At 39.7% G+C, this 23,931-nt stretch overlaps 1 protein-coding gene across 1 annotated transcript in view; it reads right to left on the bottom strand.

The window, feature by feature from the left end:
- PGGT1B (protein geranylgeranyltransferase type I, beta subunit) overlaps positions 1 to 22,118 on the bottom strand; it is a 35,924-nt gene extending 13,806 nt beyond the window's left edge. The window contains exons 1-4 of the mRNA XM_009995264.1: positions 22,045 to 22,118; positions 19,100 to 19,218; positions 7,532 to 7,599; positions 769 to 920 (exon numbers count right to left, since the gene is read on the bottom strand). Of these exons, the coding sequence (XP_009993566.1) occupies positions 769 to 920; positions 7,532 to 7,599; positions 19,100 to 19,218; positions 22,045 to 22,118 (413 nt within the window). The remainder of the gene's footprint in view (positions 1 to 768; positions 921 to 7,531; positions 7,600 to 19,099; positions 19,219 to 22,044) is intronic.
- Positions 22,119 to 23,931: the final 1,813 nt, after the last annotated feature.

Raw genomic sequence — 23,931 nt, 5'->3', positions numbered from 1 at the left:
AGGAAATAGAAAACACAGGATCATGTGTAAGATTTTTCAGTCTGTAAATCAAAACACGCGCAATACAAAGATGTAGAAGTTAACTGCATGTCTCTTATTACTGTAATCTGGCAAGATTAAAGTAACCACTTCAAGATGACAGTGGGTTGGGAGTAACTCCTTTTCAGATACACTGCAGAAACAAAAATGGTCCAACATATAATAGGAATGCTTGGAGCAATGTAAGAGGCACCTCCACAAATACATGTATATTCATATGTATACATGTATTAGGACTTGGGCCATTAAGGTCAGTTTGCTGGTATAAGTGACAAAAAACTGTACATTGTATGGTTCGTATTTACTACTCACATTCTGAACATTCTCAAGTTTTGCGTTTGCTTCTTCTTTCTAACAACACATGCAACACTACATGTTTACAATTTTGTTACCAAAAAAGGTTCTAAGTATAGAAGGTGTCTATGTGACACATAGCCATTTGACAAGAACAGGACATAAACCAACTCATTGACTTCCTAGCAGTAAGTATCTACATTTGTGAGCAAATACTGCCATTGATGATGTAAAAGCAAATCTATACACAAAGTGCTGTTTCTTTCTGTAAACTGACATGTTCTATGACTGACACTACTATGCACTGAAGTATTTTCTAATAGAAATAGAAGATTATATTGTTACTTTCATAAAAACATGTTTCTTATGTTTCATTCCACATTTGGGTTTTATATTAACCTTCCAGAGATTTGAAGAACATAAATTATCTTTTACCTTCCATCGTCCAGCTGAAGAGCTCTCAGTCCTGCCAGTACAGCATCTTTATCTACTCGACTTAAATCATCTCCAAGTATAACCAGACATGATAGACCTGTGTAAGTCATTGCTATGTGCCCACTATCATAGGGATGAGATATACCTGGACCCTAGAAAAAAAAAAAAAGGGGAAAATTAAACATCATAAGACCTCATATTACAGCCAAGCATTCATTTAAAAATAGTTAAGAGGTAAACAGCATTATTTTCCCTTCAGTCATGGTTTCATTAACTGAAGGCATCCCACTCAGTTTTTCTAGTCAAATTAAGCAACTGCACAGCTCTGCCACCCTTGTAAACAGTTGCTCAGTAGCAAGTTTTAGAAAAAATGCTTTGCCAAGAGACATTTATGCAAGAGCTAAGCAAAAAGATGGGATGTGCTCAACTGTATCTAGGGTTATCCTGACACACCACTGGGCATTAGCTTTCTGACAGCTGGGTAAGCACTATTAAACAGTCACTGAAAAGAGGCTGGATCCTTCCCTCTTTGCACCCTCCATTCAGGTATTTATATACATTGGTAAAATCCCTCAGCCTTCTCTTCTGCATGCTCAATGTTCACAGGTCTCCCAACCTTTTCTTGTAGGACAGGTGCACTAGTCCCAGTCAAGAATTCCCCATGGGGCACCCCACTGGTGTAGGACAGCTGTGCCCTCAAACAGATAATAAAAAAACTGCTGCAGTCATGAAACATGTTTTTCTAACTTGAGTGGCTTGAGTGTAATCCCAGAAGGAGCAACCTGGCCCATCACACCAATTTTAGGGATTTTAAATCTAAGAGAATCAAAAATCTTATTTTCAGAATACTTTCCATTTAAAAAAATGTATTATTAGCAGCTTAACTCTTGTGATCCATCAGCTTACTTCAAATGTAAAATTCTACTCAAAAAATCCAGACCTACAAGGTGATAGAAATTTTCCTTGATACACAGGAGTATTCAGTTTAATGTAATTGATTAGTATACTTTTAAGCAAAGTAGGCCTCTATTTTGGAAAGCCAAATCTGAAACAGTTATTGCCCTAAAAGGATTCTCAATGTCCCAGCTCTGTAGCTGAAGTTTTTCACATATTTTGTCAAAACAAATACAAGACACATACTAGTCAACTGAAATATCTTCCAAGGTTCTCTGGTATTAGGACCAATCCCTTACAGAATGTCCCAGCTATGACAAAGAAAACAGTTTACAAACATCTGTATAATTGAAGTTTAACTGGAATAAGAAGAACATTTGTTTCTTCCTACTTGGAATATCCCAGAGCAGAGGGAGTTTAGAAGATGCTTCTGCTCATTTCATACAAATACTGAAAATGCTGGAGCCTGCAAATCAATGTTTACTGTTCACCACTGCTGTTTAAACACTTTTATAGGTAGTTGCATCTTCAAAACAATATTGACATCAGGAATAACTGAGCAGTATTATAGTGAAAGAGTTTGACTTTACATCTGAAAATATTTCCAGAGGAAGATAACATTCACTAGGCAGGAACATTATATTGTAAGGATATTTAGACTTGTATTTAAGCATTATATTTATGAAAACTCTCCCCAAATGCTCTAACTACTGAAAATTTGCTTGAATAGTCAAGAAACAGAAAATCTATAGTTCTCAAAAAACAATCTCCTTCAAGTCACATTTTTTCACACAATGTCTACATAAAGTAAATTCCCACTTCACAAGATTTTTTGTTTTTTAACTGTAATTTTCTATACACATGTTAACTCCATATTGTCTGTAAAGCTTTGGTATCCTATAAACAAACTTAAATAATGCTTTTTTTTTTTTTTTTAAAGTGAATACAGCATATGAGCGTTTCTGTTACACTATTACTCCCTGCAGGAAAAACAGGTTGCAGATGAGGTGCTAGAACCACATACACTGTATGCTCATTAAATGAAGTAATACCATCCTCCCCAAACAAATTCTATCAATCACTACAGCACTTGGACAATGTACAAATTCTGCCTATACTTCCTTTCCTACACACACGTCCAACACACAGTGGTAGCACACCGCTTTTCCAAAGACACTGTTTCAGCAACACCAGAGCTGTGTAAAACCTTACGAGCCTTGTAGTTTTAAGAGGTAATACGTACTATACTTGTACCATGCATAGGAAGTAAACACTAGTGTCTTTTGCCTGTACATACAATAATGAAGTTCACAGCTAAACTAGTACTGCCATCTGCTTCTGTCCTTGAGCATGAAAAAATACTTAGGTACAAGTAATGCAGAAATGTCTGCCAGGATACACAATTTTGTCCACATCATTATGTGGACAATCACAGAGGTGGTCTCAGCATTGAAGAACAGCTGCTTGTAGGTGACACAACGAACTTTATTACTAAGTTTTCCCTTATCCCACAATTACCATGTGCCAAGTAGTTTAATTGTTTATATGAGAAGATGGTACACTGCTATGTATCTTTATATGCAGTAACTAAAAAATCCAGAGGAAATGACAGAATGTCCAACATAATGGTATGCAGCTGATGTCTTGACAACATTTAGAGCCAAAAATCCCAACAATTATGGCCAATATTTCAGTAAAATTAAACCAGCAGAAGCAAATATGAGATCATACAGGAATTACTACAAGTCATAATCACAGAGGCCAACATGATATTTCATAGAATAGATTAATGTCATAATAGAACAATGTCATAATAGAATAACGCCATAAAATCACTGAATTGAACTAACTTTATCCTCTAGATGCCCTGTAATTATTTAAAACTCACTATAATACCACTTACCACATTTTTTGTTGTACCTACACACAACAATATGTACTTTACACACTAACGCAACAAAACATCTGAGTCAAAGTAAGAGGATGTACTTCAGGGGACAACAATCAGAATAATCAGACATTTCACACAAAAAGCATCACAGAATCACAGAATGTTAAGGGTTGGAAGGGACCTCGAAAGATCATCTTGTCCAACTCCCCTGCCAGAGCAGGATCACCTAAAGCACATCACACAGGAACACGTCCAGGCAGGTTTTGAATGTCTCCAGAGAAGGAGACTCCACAACCTCTCTGGGCAGCCTGTTCCAGGGCTCTGTCACTCTCACAGTAAAGAAGCTTTTCCTGATCTTTATGTGGAACTTCCCATGTTTGCACCCACTGCCCCTTGTCCTATCACTAGACATCACTGAAAAAAGCATGGCTTCATCCTCCTGACACTTGGCCTTAACATATTTGTAAACATTGATGAGGTTGCCCCTCAAGTCTCCCCTTCTCCAAGCTAAGGAGACCCAGCTCCCTTAGCCTTTCCTCATCAGGGAGATGTTCCACTCCCTTCATCATCTTTGTGGCTCTGCGCTGGACTCTTTCAAGCAGCTCCCTGTCCTTCTTGAACTGAGGGGCCCAGAACTGGACACAATATTCCAGATGCGGCCTCACCAAGGCAGAATAGAGGGGCAGGAGAACCTCTCTTGACCTACTAACCACACCCTTTCTAATGCACCCCAGGATGCCATTGGCCTTCTTGGCTACAAGGGCACATTGCTGGCTCATGGGCATCCTCCTGTCCACCAGGACCCCCAGGTCCCTTTCTCCTACACTGCCCTCCAGCAGGTCAGCCCCCAACCTGTACTGGTACCTGGGGTTGTTCTTCCCCGGATGCAAGACTCCACACATGCCCCTGTTGAATTTAATCAAGTTTCTCCCTGTCCAACTCTCCAGCCCATCCAGGTCTCACTGAATGGCAGCACAGCCTTCTGGTGTGTCAGCCACACCTTCCAGTTTAGCGTCATCAGCAAACTGGCTGAGGGCACACGGTTCCCTCATCCAGGACATTGATGAATACCACTCCCAGTACCAACCCCTGAGGGACTCCACTAGTCACAGACCTTCAACTGGATTCTGTCCCATTGACCACAACTCTCTGACTTCTTCCTTTCAACCAGTTCATGATCCACTTCACTACCTGATCACGAAGAGCACATTTCCTCAATTTATCTACAAGGATGCTGTGGGAGACAGTGTCAAATGTTTTACTGAAATAAAGACAAACCACATCTATCACCCTACCATCATCTATCCACCTAGTTATTTCCTCATAGAAGGCTCTAATGTCAGTCAAACACGACTTACCCTTGGTAAAACCATGTTGACTGCTCCTAATTACATCCTCATCCTTGATATGCCTAGAGATAGTGCCAAGAACAAATTGTTCCATCACCTTTCTAGGGATGGAGGTGATGCTGACCAGCCGATAGTTACCTGGGTCCTCCTTCTTGCCCTTCTTGTAGACTAGAGTGACATTTGCTATCCTCCAGTCCTCAATCCATGACTTAACAAAGATGATGGAGAGTGGCCTAGCAATGACCTCTGCCAGCTCCCTCAGCACCCATGGGTGTATTCCATACTGACCCATCGTTTTATGTATGTCCAGACTGCTTAACTGATCCCTAACCCAATCCTCATCTACCAAAGCAAACTCCTCCTTCATCCTGACTTCTTCTGGGGCTTTAGGGATCTGGGGCTCCTGGGGTGAATCTGCAGCAGTAAAGACGGAGACAAAGAGGGCATTCAGTACCTCTGCCTTCTTTATATCCTCTGTCACCAGGGCACTCACTTCATTCAGCAGTGGGCCTATATTGCCTCTAGTGTTAGTTCTACCTGCAATGTATTTGAAGAAGCCCTTTCTATTGTCTTTTTCGGAGTTATTTCATAACCTTTCAGAGCAACACTGCTGGAAACACTTTAAACTTTTGTATGCTAATAAATCAAGCAGATCTGATCCCTCTAATGCAGATGCAATGAAAAAAGTATTGCAATGTTTGAATAAAAAGCAAAGCCATCTGAAAAGACTCTTTACAGATAAGGACCTTGTAGCTAACTTACACAGGTTTCACAATTCTACTTCTAGATCATCTAACACATTATGAGACACCAATGAGCCACAGGGCAACACATTTCCTGAAAAGAGAACTTTTGAGCATGAAGCGTGTGCTATTCAAAGTTTAGAGTTAAATTAAAACACTAGAAATTGCTGGGAAGGGATAACGATGCCAATCATTTGCCAGTCTTACAGACTTTTTGTCTTCAGAAGTCTTTACAAGACCTTAGAACTATATGCAGAGAATATCCTCCTGAGAAGGATTTGAAAAAGGTTCACAATAGCACGCACTGATTTAATGTACTACACAGCACGGCACTGACCCAGACCTTTGAGGAAACATTACTATTTTTTTTATTATTTATTATCTCAGTTTACTAACATTACCATTTTATTCATTTAATAATGTTGTTATGCCATGAGAATAGTGTGACAAACTCCACTTCCTTAGGTGACTGTTATCAAAGACAATGATCTTCCTTCTAAGTAAAATAAAACTTTTTCTTATACAAGTATAGTGAAATTATTGCCTGCGGTTTTTAACAAAGTATCCCAGTAAATCACCACTACAGATCCCAAACAGTTTAGGTTTTAAACTGATTTTGATTATTTTTTTTTTCCTTCAAGGTCAGTGGATGGTTGGATTGCCACTGAGTTAATTCCAATTAAAAGAGATGATTAGTTAATCTTGCTACTACAGTCAGAGCTCACAGCAGACACGATCTGTAGTGTAAAACAGGATAAATAACAAAGCAAACAAAAAATCTACCTTGCCTGTCACATACTGCTGTAGCACAAAGTGCAGAACCATAAAAAGCCCTCAAGAATTATTTTACACTTGTTAGAAAGCACAACTGTTGAATGTTATTGGTATGAGTACTTGGCTGACTTGCTACACAAAGAGGCATATCAGTTATTACTCCAATACATAACTCTTCACAAGTTATTCAGAAGCATAAGGTTATGATGTTAAGCGTAAATAAAAGGCCAAAACAGGCTGCTGCATTCAAACTCAAAGTAGTTCAAGCATTTTTACAATCAGCTACAGTCATTAGTATACCTGATGTCCATACTTGCTTTAAATTTCAGATCCTAAGATTTATTAATTTATATTTAAGTCTTCCTATCTGTCTGCTACAAAAATCAAATACTTGCTGCTAATCCAGTGCTCTTCCAGATTTTGCACCCACCACTTAGTGAGATTTGACTCTTTGCTCTCAAATGGGGGATGGAACCACTGTTCCTCTTCAAAGTCCTTCCTGCACACTGGCCTGTCCTTCCCTCTTCCAAATATATCAGACCTTCTGTACCACCATTAGCAGTCTCTGCTAACCTCCTTTCTCTCATGTATTAAGAGTACTTTCTTTTTTGTACAGATTTAAGTCTCTTGAACTTCAGCTCCATGGGCCTCAAAGCATCCCCTATTACAACAAACTGGGATGAGCAGAGCCTTGCCTGTGTTTGAGTGGACACTGGGTGAAATCAAATGGGCATGTTTCATCACAGGAAAACTTCCTGAAGTGCTTCACCACTTAATATGGAGCTATTCTGCCCTTCTCTACCAGGTGACAATTCTTGAATTAGAAAAGTCTCACCAACTGAGTAGCAGATCAAAGAAGGGGTAGAGAGACTACACTGAGACCAGCCACAATTTCTACGTCAATTTCCTCACTGCCCTGGAAACTCAAGTGGCAGCATTTTGTTGTTTCTTATGCACGTTTCTTAAAAGTTCTGCAAACATTTCAGTGTATTCAATAGTGCAAACATATCTGCCTTCCAGATTTTATGCAATTATGCAGTTAGTATTCTAAAAAAAGACACAAGATCATTTATTGCCTAATTGCAAATATTTCACACACACACTTAACTGACCTTGGAGGAATTGAATGGCATCCCTAAATATGAAGAGCCTCTGAATCCACAGTGATTCAAGTTTGATCCTGGAAAAGAAAAAAAAAAGAAAAAAAAAAAAAAGACTCAACTAACTTGTATTGCTGAAACACTCATTATAAGCCATATTCTCTGATCGAGATCAAGACTTGTTAGTTCAACACTATTCACAGTATTACTAGAGTTTGAATGTATCTTTCAGCATGTTCCCAACCTCAGTTTGTTATCACTCTGATTAACTAAAAAAAAAAAAAAAGACAAAGAAAACCACAAGAAAACTTGATCCTGCTGTAATGATAAAGCAACATTTTATTTTTTTTTTAATTTGGTGAAAATACAGTGTTCATATCAGCACAGCACTGAATTCCATGCTCTCACACATAAAAACCAAAAATAAAACACAAGATTGCTCCCCTAGAAAAGTGCCAAATTATTCCTGCCTGGTAATTGGGTCCGTTCCCCACACTGAATTGATACTTTGTAACATATTCAAGGACAAACTGCAGTTTTAAGCTAGCACCAACCTAACTCAATATTGTTGGAGTGAAATAATTAAATTATATGAAAGTCACATTTTTAATTGGAGCAATTCTTCTCTCACCCAAAACACAAGTACAAGAACATCGCAGCTATCAAACATATCTGTTAGTGATGCAGCATAATTTGTCACAGTACTGAGCATGCAGCATACGGCAGCGTGCACTACTGCCTAGAGCTAAGCACAGGTCTGCAGGGTTCAAAGCTGTTCCTGTATGGCAAAAACCCAACGACTTCACTCCTGCCCCTCTGAAAGTAAAAGTTGAGTCATTCTATAGATCAACAGGACTTGGGTGTTCCTAAATATTTTTTTTTGTGAGTCCTTCAGTCTTTAAACTAAAAATTTTCAAAGATATTAGAGGAAATTGCACCTGATTAACCAAACAACAATAGTTCTAAAGCTGAAAGTCCTAAAAAAGATCACTATGCAATGTGGACTACCAGTTCTGGTGTCATTTATCAGCACATTAGCTACTAATTTGACATACATTCTGCATGTAGGTAACATTTAAACTAGAATCTTTTATCAGTCTAAGTACTTTAATGTGGTTAATATATGCAAGTTTCTCCAGCAGACAAGCCCTTGAATTTAATTTACGTGGAGTGAACTATCATTCAACAGAAAAAAACCCACCACCTGCAATTCTCCATTTCCTCCATCTTTTGATCCAGAGTACTTTTTAGTGATTCTACAGGGGTAGAGTGACATATTATGTTGCAACAAGTTCTGGAAAGCATAATAAATGTTAACCTTAAGGAATAATCAAATATTCTGAAGGACACTGCCCAAAAAGCATCAGAATTTGAAGAAATATACAATGTGAATGGATCACTAAGGAAGATCTAAAATTCCTTCTTCTTAAATACCAGATTTCCCTGGTGATGCTATAGAAAAAAACCCCAATACCATTCACTTGGCCCATTTTCAGTAAAAATGAATCTGTGTCCTAAGTGATTCAGTAGAGTACAAAATTCACTTTGAAACAGCACTCATGGAAATCCTTCACCCAGAAAACAGTTGCCTGCCCACTGGCTGTTCTGGCCAGCTGCAACTGAAAATATGCTACAATTAGAACAACTCTGCAGTCAAGCAAAATTCAGTTGCCAGTTGCCAAACGGAAGCACTCATCCCAGAAAGACTAATCCACATCACAGGCCTTTTAGACTGTAGCTTATAACTTGCTATAAAGGAAGAAATGGCAGTGTGAAACCCAAGTGCAGTGTGCTGTACATGGGTCACTTGGATTGGCTAACAAAGTGACTTTACAACTACTGTGAAAAAGAGCATGAAAATGAAGTACATTCATGGAATCAGGATTTCTTATTCCCTTTAGTTGTTCAATTTTAAAACTTTTCTAGTATTACCAAACTGCTATCAACTGAAAACCAGCATTGGTAATTCTAAAATGCTGGATCTGTAATTGTTTTGCTATTACTAATTTAAAATCTATTTTGACTTTTTATGCCAGTGGCTTCTGATCTCCAACCCTACACTCCACATACTGGCTGCAGAGAGAAGAACAGCATGGTTCTTCAATGCCCTTACAACTACATAATCTTTGAAGGGAATTTTACCCGTTTCTCCAAACGAAAAAACTTTGTCATCAATGTGCATGCAATAGGTGCTTCCTAGACCCTTGTTACTACAAGGGAATTGCTAAATTTCTACTTGCAGTTCCTGAATTAAAAAATAGAATGCTGAGCTGATAAAGGAAGTGTAAAACAGGAAGTGAAAACAGCTCATTTCTAATCAGATGACTCGGACAAACCAACATCTAGTCTCAAATATTTTTTTTTCCTAGCTTCCAGTGAACATCCAAGTTCAAAACCAAATAGGAACCAAAGATAAATTATGGAAAAACGCTGTCTTTCAGTTTATGCACATCACCTTCTAAGAAGTTGTTTTTACTATTTTATGGCAAAGTACTTCCATTTCTTATGTAACAGCTTACTAGTTCTAATCAAAGTCTTGCTTACTTTCCTGAACCACAAACATCCTGTCAGAATCAGAAAGAGAATTAGAAACTAAATATATCCTAATTAAAAGGATACAATCGTAGTTAATATCTCTTATAAAAAACTGATAACCCTTTCAGCTCCACCACGGTCCCTCTAAAGGATGAAGGATAACTGCAATTTATGAAACGGTACCACCTAGTGTTCACTTTCAAGAGGTACACATATTTAAACACTTCCTGAAGAGCTTAAGACAGACCAAAAGGTATGAAATGTTTAATCAGTTGTTGTATGACTATTGCAAGCTGAACAAAAACACACCTGGAAAAACCTTCCACATTTGACAACAGAAATAAAAAGATCTATCCCTTTCCAAAGTAAAAGACTCCACTTTTAAATTAAGAGCTGAGACTTTCCTATGAAGAAAAACATGTTGCTTATGTGTGCACAGGTCAGGAAGTCCTTAATTCATAATTAAAATGTAAAATCATCTCAATGTAAAAAAAAAATATAGCTTTAACATAGGCCAACAGAATAATTACATCCAGATAAAGGCAAGCTTAAGCAATTCTTATTGAACTAGTGTTAAAAATTATTCTTACCAGTCAAAGCACTAGGATACATCAGAGTTCTGTTCTCTAAAATGTAACTTTATTGATACAGATAAATACTGCAAATGTATGAGAAGGTTATGTTGGAGGAAAAATTCCTATTTCTGCACAAGAAGCTCATAATCAGACAGCTCACATATAACAATTATCTAAAAAAGTAAATTACTTTTTATCCATTATTTTCAGTACTGACACACAAATAAAGAAGAAGCATTATCACATATCTAACTGTAGACTTTTGACACAAGAAAGTTTTAGGTCCCTGATGTAGTGTAATGGTTTTCAGCCTGCTATGCATGGGTCCTGGGGGATCAGACCCACAAATGAAATACGTCTTGCCTCTCCTTTTGGTGCCACTTCTTAATACAGCAAAGCTAATGAAGCAGCCAGCTGTCAAAACGGACAATCTTCCTGCCTCTCCCTTACTGGGCTGCCACGAGCACTCCCAACCAACACAGCTTACCAACACAACACAAAGCTACCCTTACATAAATAGAGGCATGCTTTAGATAAATAAATGCATGCTTTTCTGCCACTCAAGCAAGCTAAGCCAGCTCTGAAGCAGGGTCAAACAAGTGCCAGTGTTGGTATGGAAGACCATGATGGATGAATGTGACAGAGGAATGAGCCTACACTGTTTGTCTGTAATTAGATTACTCAAGTACAGAGCTCTAGGTTCGCTGTCTTTCAAACATGCTAACCTGTTTTCATGTGTGACCAGCAAGAAAAGGGAGTATATCATATTCTTGCATTGCTAAGAGCAGCACTTTCAGATAGCTAAAATACATTTAAAATTCTGTCTAGGAGTTGCTTTATGAAAGGAAAAACAGTAAAGCTCCGACATGACAAGAATCCTAAGAAGTAATTGAAACAGGGTCTTTTGTCAACCCTTTCCAATTTCATTAACACTGTAAAAACTATGTCTTATTTTAAATACATATTGTTTCTGATGAGGTTTGTAGAAAAGCATGACCCTCCTCAAAATGGATAGAGATTTTTTCAAGATTTTGTCTTTCTTCTCAAAGGAAACACAGTGAAGTTTTTCTGCAGGTAGTTCACAAAGAAAACAAACACAAGTATTAGCCATGTATCTAAGTAGAGTATTTACTAAAAGTGAAGAAAAAGTAACAATGGCCAAAATCTATGGAATATAAATCCAAACAATTTGCAAGAGTTATGGAAGACAGGGAGCCCTTCAAACAAGCAGAAAACAGCCATAAGACCAAGCATTCAGTTAAGGATGGTACCCTTGCTTCTGGGGGAGGGTTGGCTCATGTGAGTGACATGCCATTTCCTCCTAATTAGAATTGGTATTGAGATAGCCTCTTAAAACACTCAGGCTGAAATTAAGGTACTTAAAGAACATTATTTGTTTGAATCATTACAATAAACCCACAGAAGAACACAGTCAATCCTGACAGACACTAATCTTTAGCTTCCTTCAATGCATTTCAGTTAGGCTCAAGCATGTATCTTTGCTTTCTTACTCATTAAGGTGAAGATCTCACCACTTTGTATTCATAAGCTTTAGTTTGACATAAAAATTTCAAAGGCTACAAAACTCTGAATTAAAGTTAACCATCTGATATATCATGTAACAATAAATACAAAAATCTTACCAAAACCATCACAGTATGTTGTGAGACTCTAAGTAGTATTTTAAACCACCACATTCTGCATTTTCTACCAGGTTCTGTAGCTCCCTACTGTGGTGGGCTATCCCCAAACAGAAACTAAGCATCCACTCAGCCACCCACTTACTTCATCCTCTGGTCAGAGAGTGAGAAAACAGAGAAAGAGAGAGAATCCATGGATTGAGACAGATAAAGTTTGATAGGCAAAGCAAAAGCTGTGGGCACAAGCAAAGGATACATTCATTCGCTGCTTCCCATTGGCCAGGCAACTGCTTAGCCACTTCCCAGAACACAGGGCCTCAGCATGCATGAGGGTTACTCAGAAAGACAAATGCTAGAACACAAACATCACTCCTCTCCCTTTCCTTAAGTTTTCAGTGTTAAACATGGCATCAGATGGTATGCAGTATAGCTCATGTCAGCTGGGGTCAGATGTCCTGGCTGTGTTCCCTGGCTGCATTTGCTCAGGAGAAGGAGTGGAGAGGGAGCAGAAAAAGAGAGCCTTGATGCTGCACAGGCACTGCTCAGCAATAGCTAAACCAGCTAAAAAATAGCTAAAAATTGGTGTGTTACCAATTCTTCTTTAGTAAAAATCCCAAACACTACAGCATATAGGCTACTATGGAAAAAATTAATTATATCCCAGACAGTACAACTACTTATAATAGCTATTGATACAACTAAACAGCTATTAAGAGCATCAACTGTTCTGTCCCCCACCCATGGGAACTATACAACTGTAGTAGCAGTAGTTCTTAAAATAATTTGAATTTGCCATCTTAAAAATTACTTTAAATAAAAGCAAATCTCCTTTTTCCTATGGATATGGAAGCTCTGGAGGGACAAACATGAAAAGTAAAGAGACTTATTTTTCTGGTAAGAATTACAGGATTTATTTTTTAATAGAAATATATTTCAATATAAAATAAAAGTTTTAAATAGGTTTTCAGTCCTGGAGCCGAAAATAATGAAGTACAACATGCTTACTTAAGATTATTGGATCTCATAATTCCCAAAACTACTTAATAGAAGTGTTATAACAGAAATGTTTAGAATAAATTTTCCCTGGAACAAGGGATTTATCAGCATGCATGCAGAAGCTGCAATAGAATGGTTCTTTAAAAGCAATGGGTTTGTTTGTTTTTTCCCCCTGGAAAAATTCTGATCCATCAAGCTAGAAACCATTCTCTTTAACTAGAGATGTGCTAACATTTTGAACCCAAAATCTTCACTGCTGCAGCCTACCAGAGTTTAGCTACTTCTTCAAACAGGCCAAAAGAAGGAGCCAGAGCTCTACTGCTAAGAGATTGCTAATTATCATCATAGAATCATAGAATCCTAGGGGTTGGAGGGGACCTCGAAAGATCATCAAGTCCAACCCCCCCTGCCAGAGCAGGGTCACCTAGAGTATATCACATAGGAACGCATCCAGGTGGGTTTTGAATGTCTCCAGTGAAGGAGACTCCACAACCTCCCTGGGCAGCCTGTTCCAGTGCTCTGTCACTCTCACAGTAAAAAAAATTTTTTTCAGATATACACCTTGAACCTCTTATGCTCCAATTTGCACCCATTACCCCTTGTCCTATCACTGGTCATCACTGAGAAAAGCCTAACTCCATCTCCCTGACACTCAACCCCTACATATTTGTAAACACTGATGAGGTCACCCCTCAGTCTCCTCTTCTCCAAGCTAAAGAGACCCAGCTCCCTCAGCCTCTCCTCATAAGGGAGATGTTCCACTCCCTTCATCATCTTTGTAGCTCTGCGCTGGACTCTTTCAAGCAGGTCCCTGTCCTTCTTGAACTGAGGGGCCCAGAACTGGACACAATATTCCAGATGCGGCCTCACCAAGGCAGAATAGAGGGGGAGGAGAACCTCTCTTGACCTACTAACCACACCCTTTCTAATGCATCCCAGGATGCCATTGGGAACCTCTCTTGACCTACTAATCACACCCTTTCTAATGCACCCCAGGATGCCATTGGCCTTCTTGGCCACAAGGGCACATTGCTGGCTCATGGTCATCCTCCTGTCTACCAGGACCCCCAGGTCTCTTTCACCTACACTACTCTCCAGCAGTTCAGCCCCCAACCTGTACTGGGACATGGTGTTGTTCTTCCCCAAATGTAAAACTCTGCACTTCCCCTTGTTGAATTTCATCATGTTTCTCCCCGCCCAACTCTCCAACCTATCTAAGTCTCTCTGAATGGCAGCACAGCCTTCTGGTGTGTCAGCCACTCCTCCCAGCTTAGTGTCATCAGCAAACTTGCTGAGGGTACATTCTATACCCTCATCCAGGTCGTTGATGAAGATGTTGAACAACACCGGTCCCAGTACCGACCCCTGTGGGACTCCACTAGTCACACACCTCCAACCAGATTCTGCCCCATTGACTACAACTCTCTGACTCCTTCCTTTCAACCAGTTCCTAATCCACCTCACTTCCTGATCACCAAACCCATACCTGATCAACTTTTCTACAAGGATGCTGTGGGAGACGGTGTCAAATGCTTTACTGAAATCAAGATAAACCACATCTACCGCTCTACCATCATCTATCCACCTAGTAATTTCCTCATAGAAGGCTATGAGGTTAGTCAAACATGATTTACCCTTGATAAAACCATGTTGACTGCTCTTGATGACCCCCATGTCCTTGATGTGCCTGGAGATAGTGACAAGAACAAGTTGTTCCATCACCTTTCCAGGGATGGAGGTGAGGCTGACCAGTTTATAGTTACCCGGGTCCTCCTTCTTGCCCTTCTTGTAGACTGGAGTGACATTTGCTGTCCTCCAGTCCTCAGGCACCTCTCCTGTTACCCATGACTTACCGAAGATGATGGAGAGTGGCCTAGCAATGACCTCTGCCAGCTCCCTCAGCACCCTTGGATGCATTCTATCCGGACCCATCGATTTATGGATGTCCAGATTACTCAACTGATCCCTAACCCAATCCTCATCTACCATGTCAAACTCCTCATCTATCTTGACTTCTTCTGGAGCTATATGAATCTGGGGCTCATGGAGAATCCTGCAGGAGTAAAGACAGAGGCAAAGAAGGCATTCAGCACCTCTGCCTTCTTTATATCCTCTGTCACCAGGGATCCCACCTCATTCCTCAGTGGGCCAATATTGCCTCTAGTGCTAGTTTTGCTAGCTATGTATATGAAAAAGCCCTTTCTATTATCATTAACCTGACTTGCAAGGTTAAGTTCCAAGGAGGCCTTAGCTTTCCTAACTGCCTCCCTACATCCTCTGACAACAGTCCTATATTCCTCCCAAGTGACCAGCCCCTCCTTCCATGATCTGTAGATTTTCCTTTTCCACTTAAGTTTGCCCAGCAGTTCCTTTAACCATGCAGGTCTCCTAGCTCCCTTACTAGATTTCCTAACCATTGGGACGCTCTGATCTGACGTTTAACAGTACTGTACACACCCAGGACTAAAAAACAGAAAGTAAATGCATCTTATTGCAAGCAGACATTACAGGAGAGTATACATTCCCTTCTGAACATCTAGTCATCCGATACCTATCATACTATTCAGTATCTTAATCAATGACCTGGATGAGGGAACAGTGTGCTTTCAGCCAGTTTGCTGATGACACTAAACTGGGAGGAGTGGCTGACACACCAGAAGGCTGTGCTGCCATTCAGTGAGACCTAGACGGGCTGGAGAGTTGGACAGGGAGAAACTTGATTAAATTCAACAGGGGCATGTGTGGAGTTTTGCATCCGGGGAAGAACAACCCCAGGTACCAGTACAGGTTGGGGGCTGACCTGCTGGAGGGCAGCGTAGGAGAAAGGGACCTGGGGGTCCTGGTGGACAGGAGGATGACCATGAGCCAGCAATGTGCCCTTGTGGCCAAGAAGGCCAATGGCATCCTGGGGTGCATTAGAAAGGGTGTGGTTAGTAGGTCAAGAGAGGTTCTCCTCCCCCTCTATTCTGCCTTGGTGAGGCCGCATCTGGAATATTGTGTCCAGTTCTGGGCCCCTCAGTTCAAGAAGGACAGGGACCTGCTTGAAAGAGTCCAGCACAGAGCCACAAAGATGATGAAGGGAGTGGAACATCTCCCTGATGAGGAAAGGCTAAGGGAGCTGGGTCTCCTTAGCTTGGAGAAGGGGAGACTGAGGAGCAACCTCATCAATGTTTACAAATATGTTAAGGGCAAGTGTCAGGAGGATGGAGCCAGGCTTTTTTCAGTGATGTCTAGTGATAGGACAAGGGGCAATGGGTGCAAACATAGGAGGTTCCACGTAAAGATCAGGAAAAGCTTCTTTACTGTGAGAGTAACAGAGCCCTGGAACAGCCTGCCCAGAGAGGTTGTGGAGTCTCCTTCTCTGGAGACATTCAAAACCTGCCTGGACGTGTTCCTGTGTGATGTGCTTTAGGTGATCCTGCTCTGGCAGGGGAGTTGGACTTGATGATCTTTCGAGCTCCCTTTCAACCCCTAAGATTCTGTGATACTGCTGTTGGTATCATTTACACTTTACATCATCTGTTGTCTGTTAATGATGAAACAAAAATGGAAAAAAATAATACTGAAATCTTAGGGATTAAGTGACCAGACAGTTTTAGTACCAAAAGCAAGAGGGTTTCAGAAGAACAGAGTTCTTACAATGTGATATAAAATTACAGGATTGGAGGGAAGTTTGTTCTTTTGGTAGAAAGGGGAGATTTAGTATATAAAAGCACAGAATACACTGCCAAAGGCACCCTTCACTGAACTACTGTCCTGCAATCTTAAGACACGATAACTAGGAAAAGAAGAAGCACACTTAAGCTGTGCTGTGGACTGTTAGCCTCTGCATCTGCATGCTGAGATTTATATGGTCTTCCCTAGGAGGCTCTTGACAATAAGACTATGCCAAACACTGGGTAAGTAGAAAAAAACAAGCACCTTACTAAGAAATACTGCATACTATCAAAGATAAGCAAACAAAAATATGCCTATTCTAGTATCTCTTCTTTAAATCTTCACTTATTTCAGAATATACTCCTGAAGACTAGGATGAAAACAAGAAAGTGAGCAACTCTTAAAAAACAATGCATGTACACCCTGGAAACTTCTTTTAAAAGCTAGAAGACAGGAACTTGCATGCAATTAAAAACACTGTGGGAATAATTACGTGATCCAAACCCCTAATTTTGTATAATCAGTCCTGTAATACAATACAAGAAAAACAAATCCATTTGAGCTAATGAGTGGGGGGGTCTGATAGTTTTAAGTCACTAGAACAGGATCTTTTTATTACTGTAAAAATTAACCATCAGCAATCTTCACTTTCTAATGCTTACATCATAAAACTGCTTTTAGGGAGCATATAGTTAGACTAGATATTATAAGGAAATGCAGAATCTTCTTTCTACAACTATTCAACACACAAAACACATGTTCTTGATTCTACGGAGAGGCACCTGGAATTACCACTTCTCTAGAGACCTGGAGCTATTCACACACAAACACTTAACATGCCGGCACCTGCTGTCATAGAACCGCAGAGCTTCACCTACACTTCCCACCCCTTTTACCCCCTCCCCTTCTATTAGCCATTCACCCATGCTACCCCAGAAAAAATTGCCAGTACTATCCATACCCATAGCACCTCCCTGACTTTGGTCAAGTCACTGGGAAAGGGATAAATCCTGTGTGCTCCCTCCTCAGCTCAGATCTGCTCTGCATCTTCCAATCTGAGGATGGCTGAGATGCAGCAACAGCCTTACTGCTTCTAAAAACCTTAATAAAGGGTCTTCACAGACCTAACTAATTGATTTTTCATTTTAAAGCAAAAACTATGTTTATCCCTTTTGCTTCTCAACCTTACATGTTCCATTTTCCAAAAATTGTTCCAAATAACCACACCTGTGCTCAGAGCTCTTGGTATAGCTACTATTAGTGGAAATCAACATAACCACTGCTAGACTCGCACTACCTATACAACATAGCAGGTCAAGGGAGGTGATTCTCCCCCTTTAAATCATCTCTCTTGAGACCCCACTCATGTCTAATTCTGTAGTCCCCAACGTAAGCAGGGCAGGGAATTTCTGGGTAAAGTCCAGTGGAGAGCCATGAAGATGATTAGAGGGCTGGAGCACCTCTGCTATGGAGACAGGCTGAGAGAGTTGGGGTTGTTCAACCTGGAGAAGAGAAGGCTCTGGGGAGACCTTAGAGCACCTTTAAGTGCCTGAAGGGGCTATAGGAAAGCAGGGAAGGGCTTTTTACAAGCGCATGCAGCAAGAGGACAAGGGGTAATGGATTAAAACTGAAAGAGAGGAGATTAAGATTAGACATTAGGAAGAAATTCTTCAGTGTGAGCGTGGTGAGACACTGGAACAGGTTGCCCAGGGAAGCTGTGGAAGCCCCATCCCTGAAAGTATTCAAGGGCAGACTGGATGGGGCTTGGAACAACCCAATCTAGTGGGATGTGTCCCGGCACATGCAGGGAGGTTGGAACTAGATGATCTTTAAGGTTCCTTCCAACTGAAACCATTCTGTAATTCTGTGAACATATGCCATTTCTTTTTAAAACCAAGTGAAACATTCCTCTGACATGCTTAAAGATGCAACTTCATTACTATTCTATACTGTTTTAGCTTCAAACTAATTAAATAGCTTCACCTTGTATATATTTTTTTTTCCCTAGCTTTATTACATTAGAGGAATTCTCAACATTGCTTTCTGAAATTATCAGGACAGCACTTCAAGAAGGTTAACCTTATAGATTATAAAAAACAAGAGCCATCCAGTATTCCCCAGGTGAAACGCAAAAGTCAAGATGTTAATATCAATAAAAAAACTAAAAACTCACTCACTGTCTTCTGTGGGAAGGACCTGCAGGGAATAAATCCATTCTATAATATCATCTTTGTTCACCACATCTAAGGAATCCAACATATCCAGACCAGAGAGTGCGAAAAATGCAATTGTCAACCTAAAAGAAAAAGATAAGACTTACACTTCCCACCATAAATACCATGGGGAAATTAACAAATGGTTGCAGAAACAAAAATATCTATGAATTCTCAGCCTTTGACAGTGATGCAAAAAAGAGCCTGTATCAGAAAGCATTAAATTTATCTACATAAAATTATTTTTTTTGTACTGTAAACATTTGTCTCAACAAGGGTTTTCTTATGAGCCACCCCTCCTTCTAAATAGTAATGATATACCAATTCAGACATTAATCTAATGGCTTCCTTACCCCCAAAAAAACCCACTACAAAGTACACTAGGTTATTAACACATGGAACACTAGTTCTCTGTGATGAATTCTTACATGATCAAGCCCCTAAATACACAGTAAGTGCAAGGTAACCCTGAACTGCAGTGTGGTCTTTGTGTCCCAAACCCAGCTTCAAATGCTTAGAAGTTTAATGTTAATCAGCAAGGATTCCTTTGTAGCCAACCAATGTATAAACAGGCACACAGGGCTTTTTCCTTGTCCTTTGGTATAAAAGAGCCTACATGACTAACTTAAACATCTAAAATTAAGCAAGTAAAATCCAAGTATTCAAGACATAAGTGCAGTAGATAGCATGCTGAATGTCTTTCTCACCCACTGCTCGTTTATTTCCATGAATGTATCCTACCATCTCTGTCAACCAACACCTTTGAGGGTTTTGTTTTTACCTCAAACCATCACAGTCACCAAGCTTACAGCATGGCCCCTCAAACAGTTGCATTACTGTTACAATTACATTGCTGTGACAGAACACCAAAGCAACAGCAGTGGTTAAGAACTTGAGAGCTTGATAAATGGTACCTCAGAAGCCAACACAAATTTAAATTAGGTGGATGTATATTTTGCCACCCACACTTGCATCTGCCTATGCTTCTAGAAATTCTTGCTTTCCTTTCACCAGTAAGATGATGGATTGTGAAACAGCTGCTACACAGGCAGGAACTAGTTTAGCATGTTAAGAAAAATGAAAGGCTAATGCCAGCTTTCTCTAGAAGAACCTGTGATAATTTGCAATTACCTCACAAGACAGTGAGATACCCTGGCCATCAGTAGTAGGCACGTCTCAAGATGAGGAGACATATGTGGTCAGCAGCCTGGCACAGCCTCTTAATTTCTGCATGTGGTTCTGCATCAGTATCACAAACAGTAAGACCAAAGAAAAAAGAGTGGTATGAGTCAGCCCAAAGCACACCTCCAAAAGAATTCTAATTGAAACACAGCAGCTGATGATGCAGCAGACACTGATCTCAACAAAATGGCACAAGCTCCAAGGGTGACTTTTGTACCACTAGGCTGACCAGCTGCTATAGTCATCACATGACCACTCACAAGCAGAAGTCAATTGATGTTACTTGATTATACATTCTTTTTACTTGGACACTCAGCTTTTGCATTGCTTTTCATGCCACTCTTACAAACAAAAGTTTTGAAACTACAGTCTGCTTGGATACTGAACACTAATATTCCCTCTTCAAAAAAATCCCTCCATGCAACCCTGAAGTCCTTGCAAAAAATGTTAATAATAATAAAAGTAATAATAATAAAAAATCAAACATGAAATATTGTTCAACTTCATAAAGGCACAAATTATAAATTTCCTCTGTAATGACTGTTACAAAATTACCTTTTGTAATCACCAATAAAAGTTTTTTATTAGAGAAAGCCAAAAAAGTACGTTTCCCACAAAGGTATTTCTACATGGAACAAGACTATATTTTAAGCTGTGAGATTACTAAAACATTGTTTTGAAGTACAAACTTTAACACTTCATGGCTTTTATCAGCTTTTGCCATTGATCAGATCTGTGTAATCCAAAATCTGACTCTGGATATAACCCATTGTTTCAAGCAAAAGCACTAATTTTATAAAAAAACAAGGAATTTACTGTTCAGCTACAGTAAACTGTTCTTCCTGAAATTTTCACAAATGCTAAGTTTGAAAATCTTTTACTGAAACTACTTAAACACATTTTCATACTATGTTGCTCAGCTAAGCTACTTCCAATGAGGTACAAACAACATGCCAACATCAATACTAGAAACTGCTGCAAGCTAGGTCCAAAACCACAAGGCTGTACATACAAGACAGACAATAAATCTTGTATATGCTTAAAAATACATTAAATAAATGTATGTAAAAAGTCGCTTTACATATGGTTAGGTTTCAGTTTACTTATTTACATCAGACTCTCTGTGTTAATAGTAGCAGCATGACTAAGGAACAGCCTGTACAGTGTGTTGGAATGCACATATCATGGACAAAAACATCAGGTTCTGATACAGCCATCTAGCTACTGCGTCCTTACTCCATACACTAGCTATCCTGCCTCACAGAAAAAAAAAGATACATGTTCTAAGACTGACAAGGTCAACACTTAGCAGCACTTTAACTGACACATAGCATGAAGTGTGAAAACTTAATATACCGTGTTTTCCACACAGGTCAGCCCTTTATAAAGACAACCCCAAAGTCTGGCATGACTTTAGCTACATCTTTCCTTCATGACTTCTACCACTTTAGCTAGTGCATGTGTATTAATAAAAGAAGCCAAAGACCAAAGCTTGTCAGCTGAAATTTGTTAACTGACCTACTGAAAGCTTACAAAACAGCTATCGTTTGTCTAAGTTCCCCTCCAAGAAAAACAAGTAAGGATGTTTCTGACAACAGATTCAGAACTCTTCATCTTCAGGCATGGACAAAGACCACAGTTTCTCAGCAGAAGTTAGAAAGCGTTTGAAGTGACTGATTTAAGAAGTAAGCAAGTGTGCTACAAGTAGCACCATGATGTATCACAACCTTGAAGACTTTAGACTAGAAGGGTTGCATTCCATGCAAAACCTCACAGCACTGACTAACCTCATATGCAGCATCATCAACCAGATGAGCTTTTTTCAGTGATGTCTAGTGATAGGACAAGGGGCAATGGGTGCAAACATAGGAGGTTCCACGTAAAGATCAGGAAAAGCTTCTTTACTGTGAGAGTAACAGAGCCCTGGAACAGCCTGCCCAGAGAGGTTGTGGAGTCTCCTTCTCTGGAGACATTCAAAACCTGCCTGGACGTGTTCCTGTGTGATGTGCTTTAGGTGATCCTGCTCTGGCAGGGGAGTTGGACTTGATGATCTTTCGAGCTCCCTTTCAACCCCTAAGATTCTGTGATACTGCTGTTGGTATCATTTACACTTTACATCATCTGTTGTCTGTTAATGATGAAACAAAAATGGAAAAAAATAATACTGAAATCTTAGGGATTAAGTGACCAGACAGTTTTAGTACCAAAAGCAAGAGGGTTTCAGAAGAACAGAGTTCTTACAATGTGATATAAAATTACAGGATTGGAGGGAAGTTTGTTCTTTTGGTAGAAAGGGGAGATTTAGTATATAAAAGCACAGAATACACTGCCAAAGGCACCCTTCACTGAACTACTGTCCTGCAATCTTAAGACACGATAACTAGGAAAAGAAGAAGCACACTTAAGCTGTGCTGTGGACTGTTAGCCTCTGCATCTGCATGCTGAGATTTATATGGTCTTCCCTAGGAGGCTCTTGACAATAAGACTATGCCAAACACTGGGTAAGTAGAAAAAAACAAGCACCTTACTAAGAAATACTGCATACTATCAAAGATAAGCAAACAAAAATATGCCTATTCTAGTATCTCTTCTTTAAATCTTCACTTATTTCAGAATATACTCCTGAAGACTAGGATGAAAACAAGAAAGTGAGCAACTCTTAAAAAACAATGCATGTACACCCTGGAAACTTCTTTTAAAAGCTAGAAGACAGGAACTTGCATGCAATTAAAAACACTGTGGGAATAATTACGTGATCCAAACCCCTAATTTTGTATAATCAGTCCTGTAATACAATACAAGAAAAACAAATCCATTTGAGCTAATGAGTGGGGGGGTCTGATAGTTTTAAGTCACTAGAACAGGATCTTTTTATTACTGTAAAAATTAACCATCAGCAATCTTCACTTTCTAATGCTTACATCATAAAACTGCTTTTAGGGAGCATATAGTTAGACTAGATATTATAAGGAAATGCAGAATCTTCTTTCTACAACTATTCAACACACAAAACACATGTTCTTGATTCTACGGAGAGGCACCTGGAATTACCACTTCTCTAGAGACCTGGAGCTATTCACACACAAACACTTAACATGCCGGCACCTGCTGTCATAGAACCGCAGAGCTTCACCTACACTTCCCACCCCTTTTACCCCCTCCCCTTCTATTAGCCATTCACCCATGCTACCCCAGAAAAAATTGCCAGTACTATCCATACCCATAGCACCTCCCTGACTTTGGTCAAGTCACTGGGAAAGGGATAAATCCTGTGTGCTCCCTCCTCAGCTCAGATCTGCTCTGCATCTTCCAATCTGAGGATGGCTGAGATGCAGCAACAGCCTTACTGCTTCTAAAAACCTTAATAAAGGGTCTTCACAGACCTAACTAATTGATTTTTCATTTTAAAGCAAAAACTATGTTTATCCCTTTTGCTTCTCAACCTTACATGTTCCATTTTCCAAAAATTGTTCCAAATAACCACACCTGTGCTCAGAGCTCTTGGTATAGCTACTATTAGTGGAAATCAACATAACCACTGCTAGACTCGCACTACCTATACAACATAGCAGGTCAAGGGAGGTGATTCTCCCCCTTTAAATCATCTCTCTTGA

The sequence above is a fragment of the Chaetura pelagica genome, unplaced genomic scaffold (assembly GCF_000747805.2).
Source record: "Chaetura pelagica isolate M959 unplaced genomic scaffold, ChaPel_1.0 scaffold863, whole genome shotgun sequence".
NCBI classification, from domain to species: domain Eukaryota; kingdom Metazoa; phylum Chordata; class Aves; order Apodiformes; family Apodidae; genus Chaetura; species Chaetura pelagica.
This window is presented reverse-complemented; position numbering and strand designations above follow the sequence as displayed.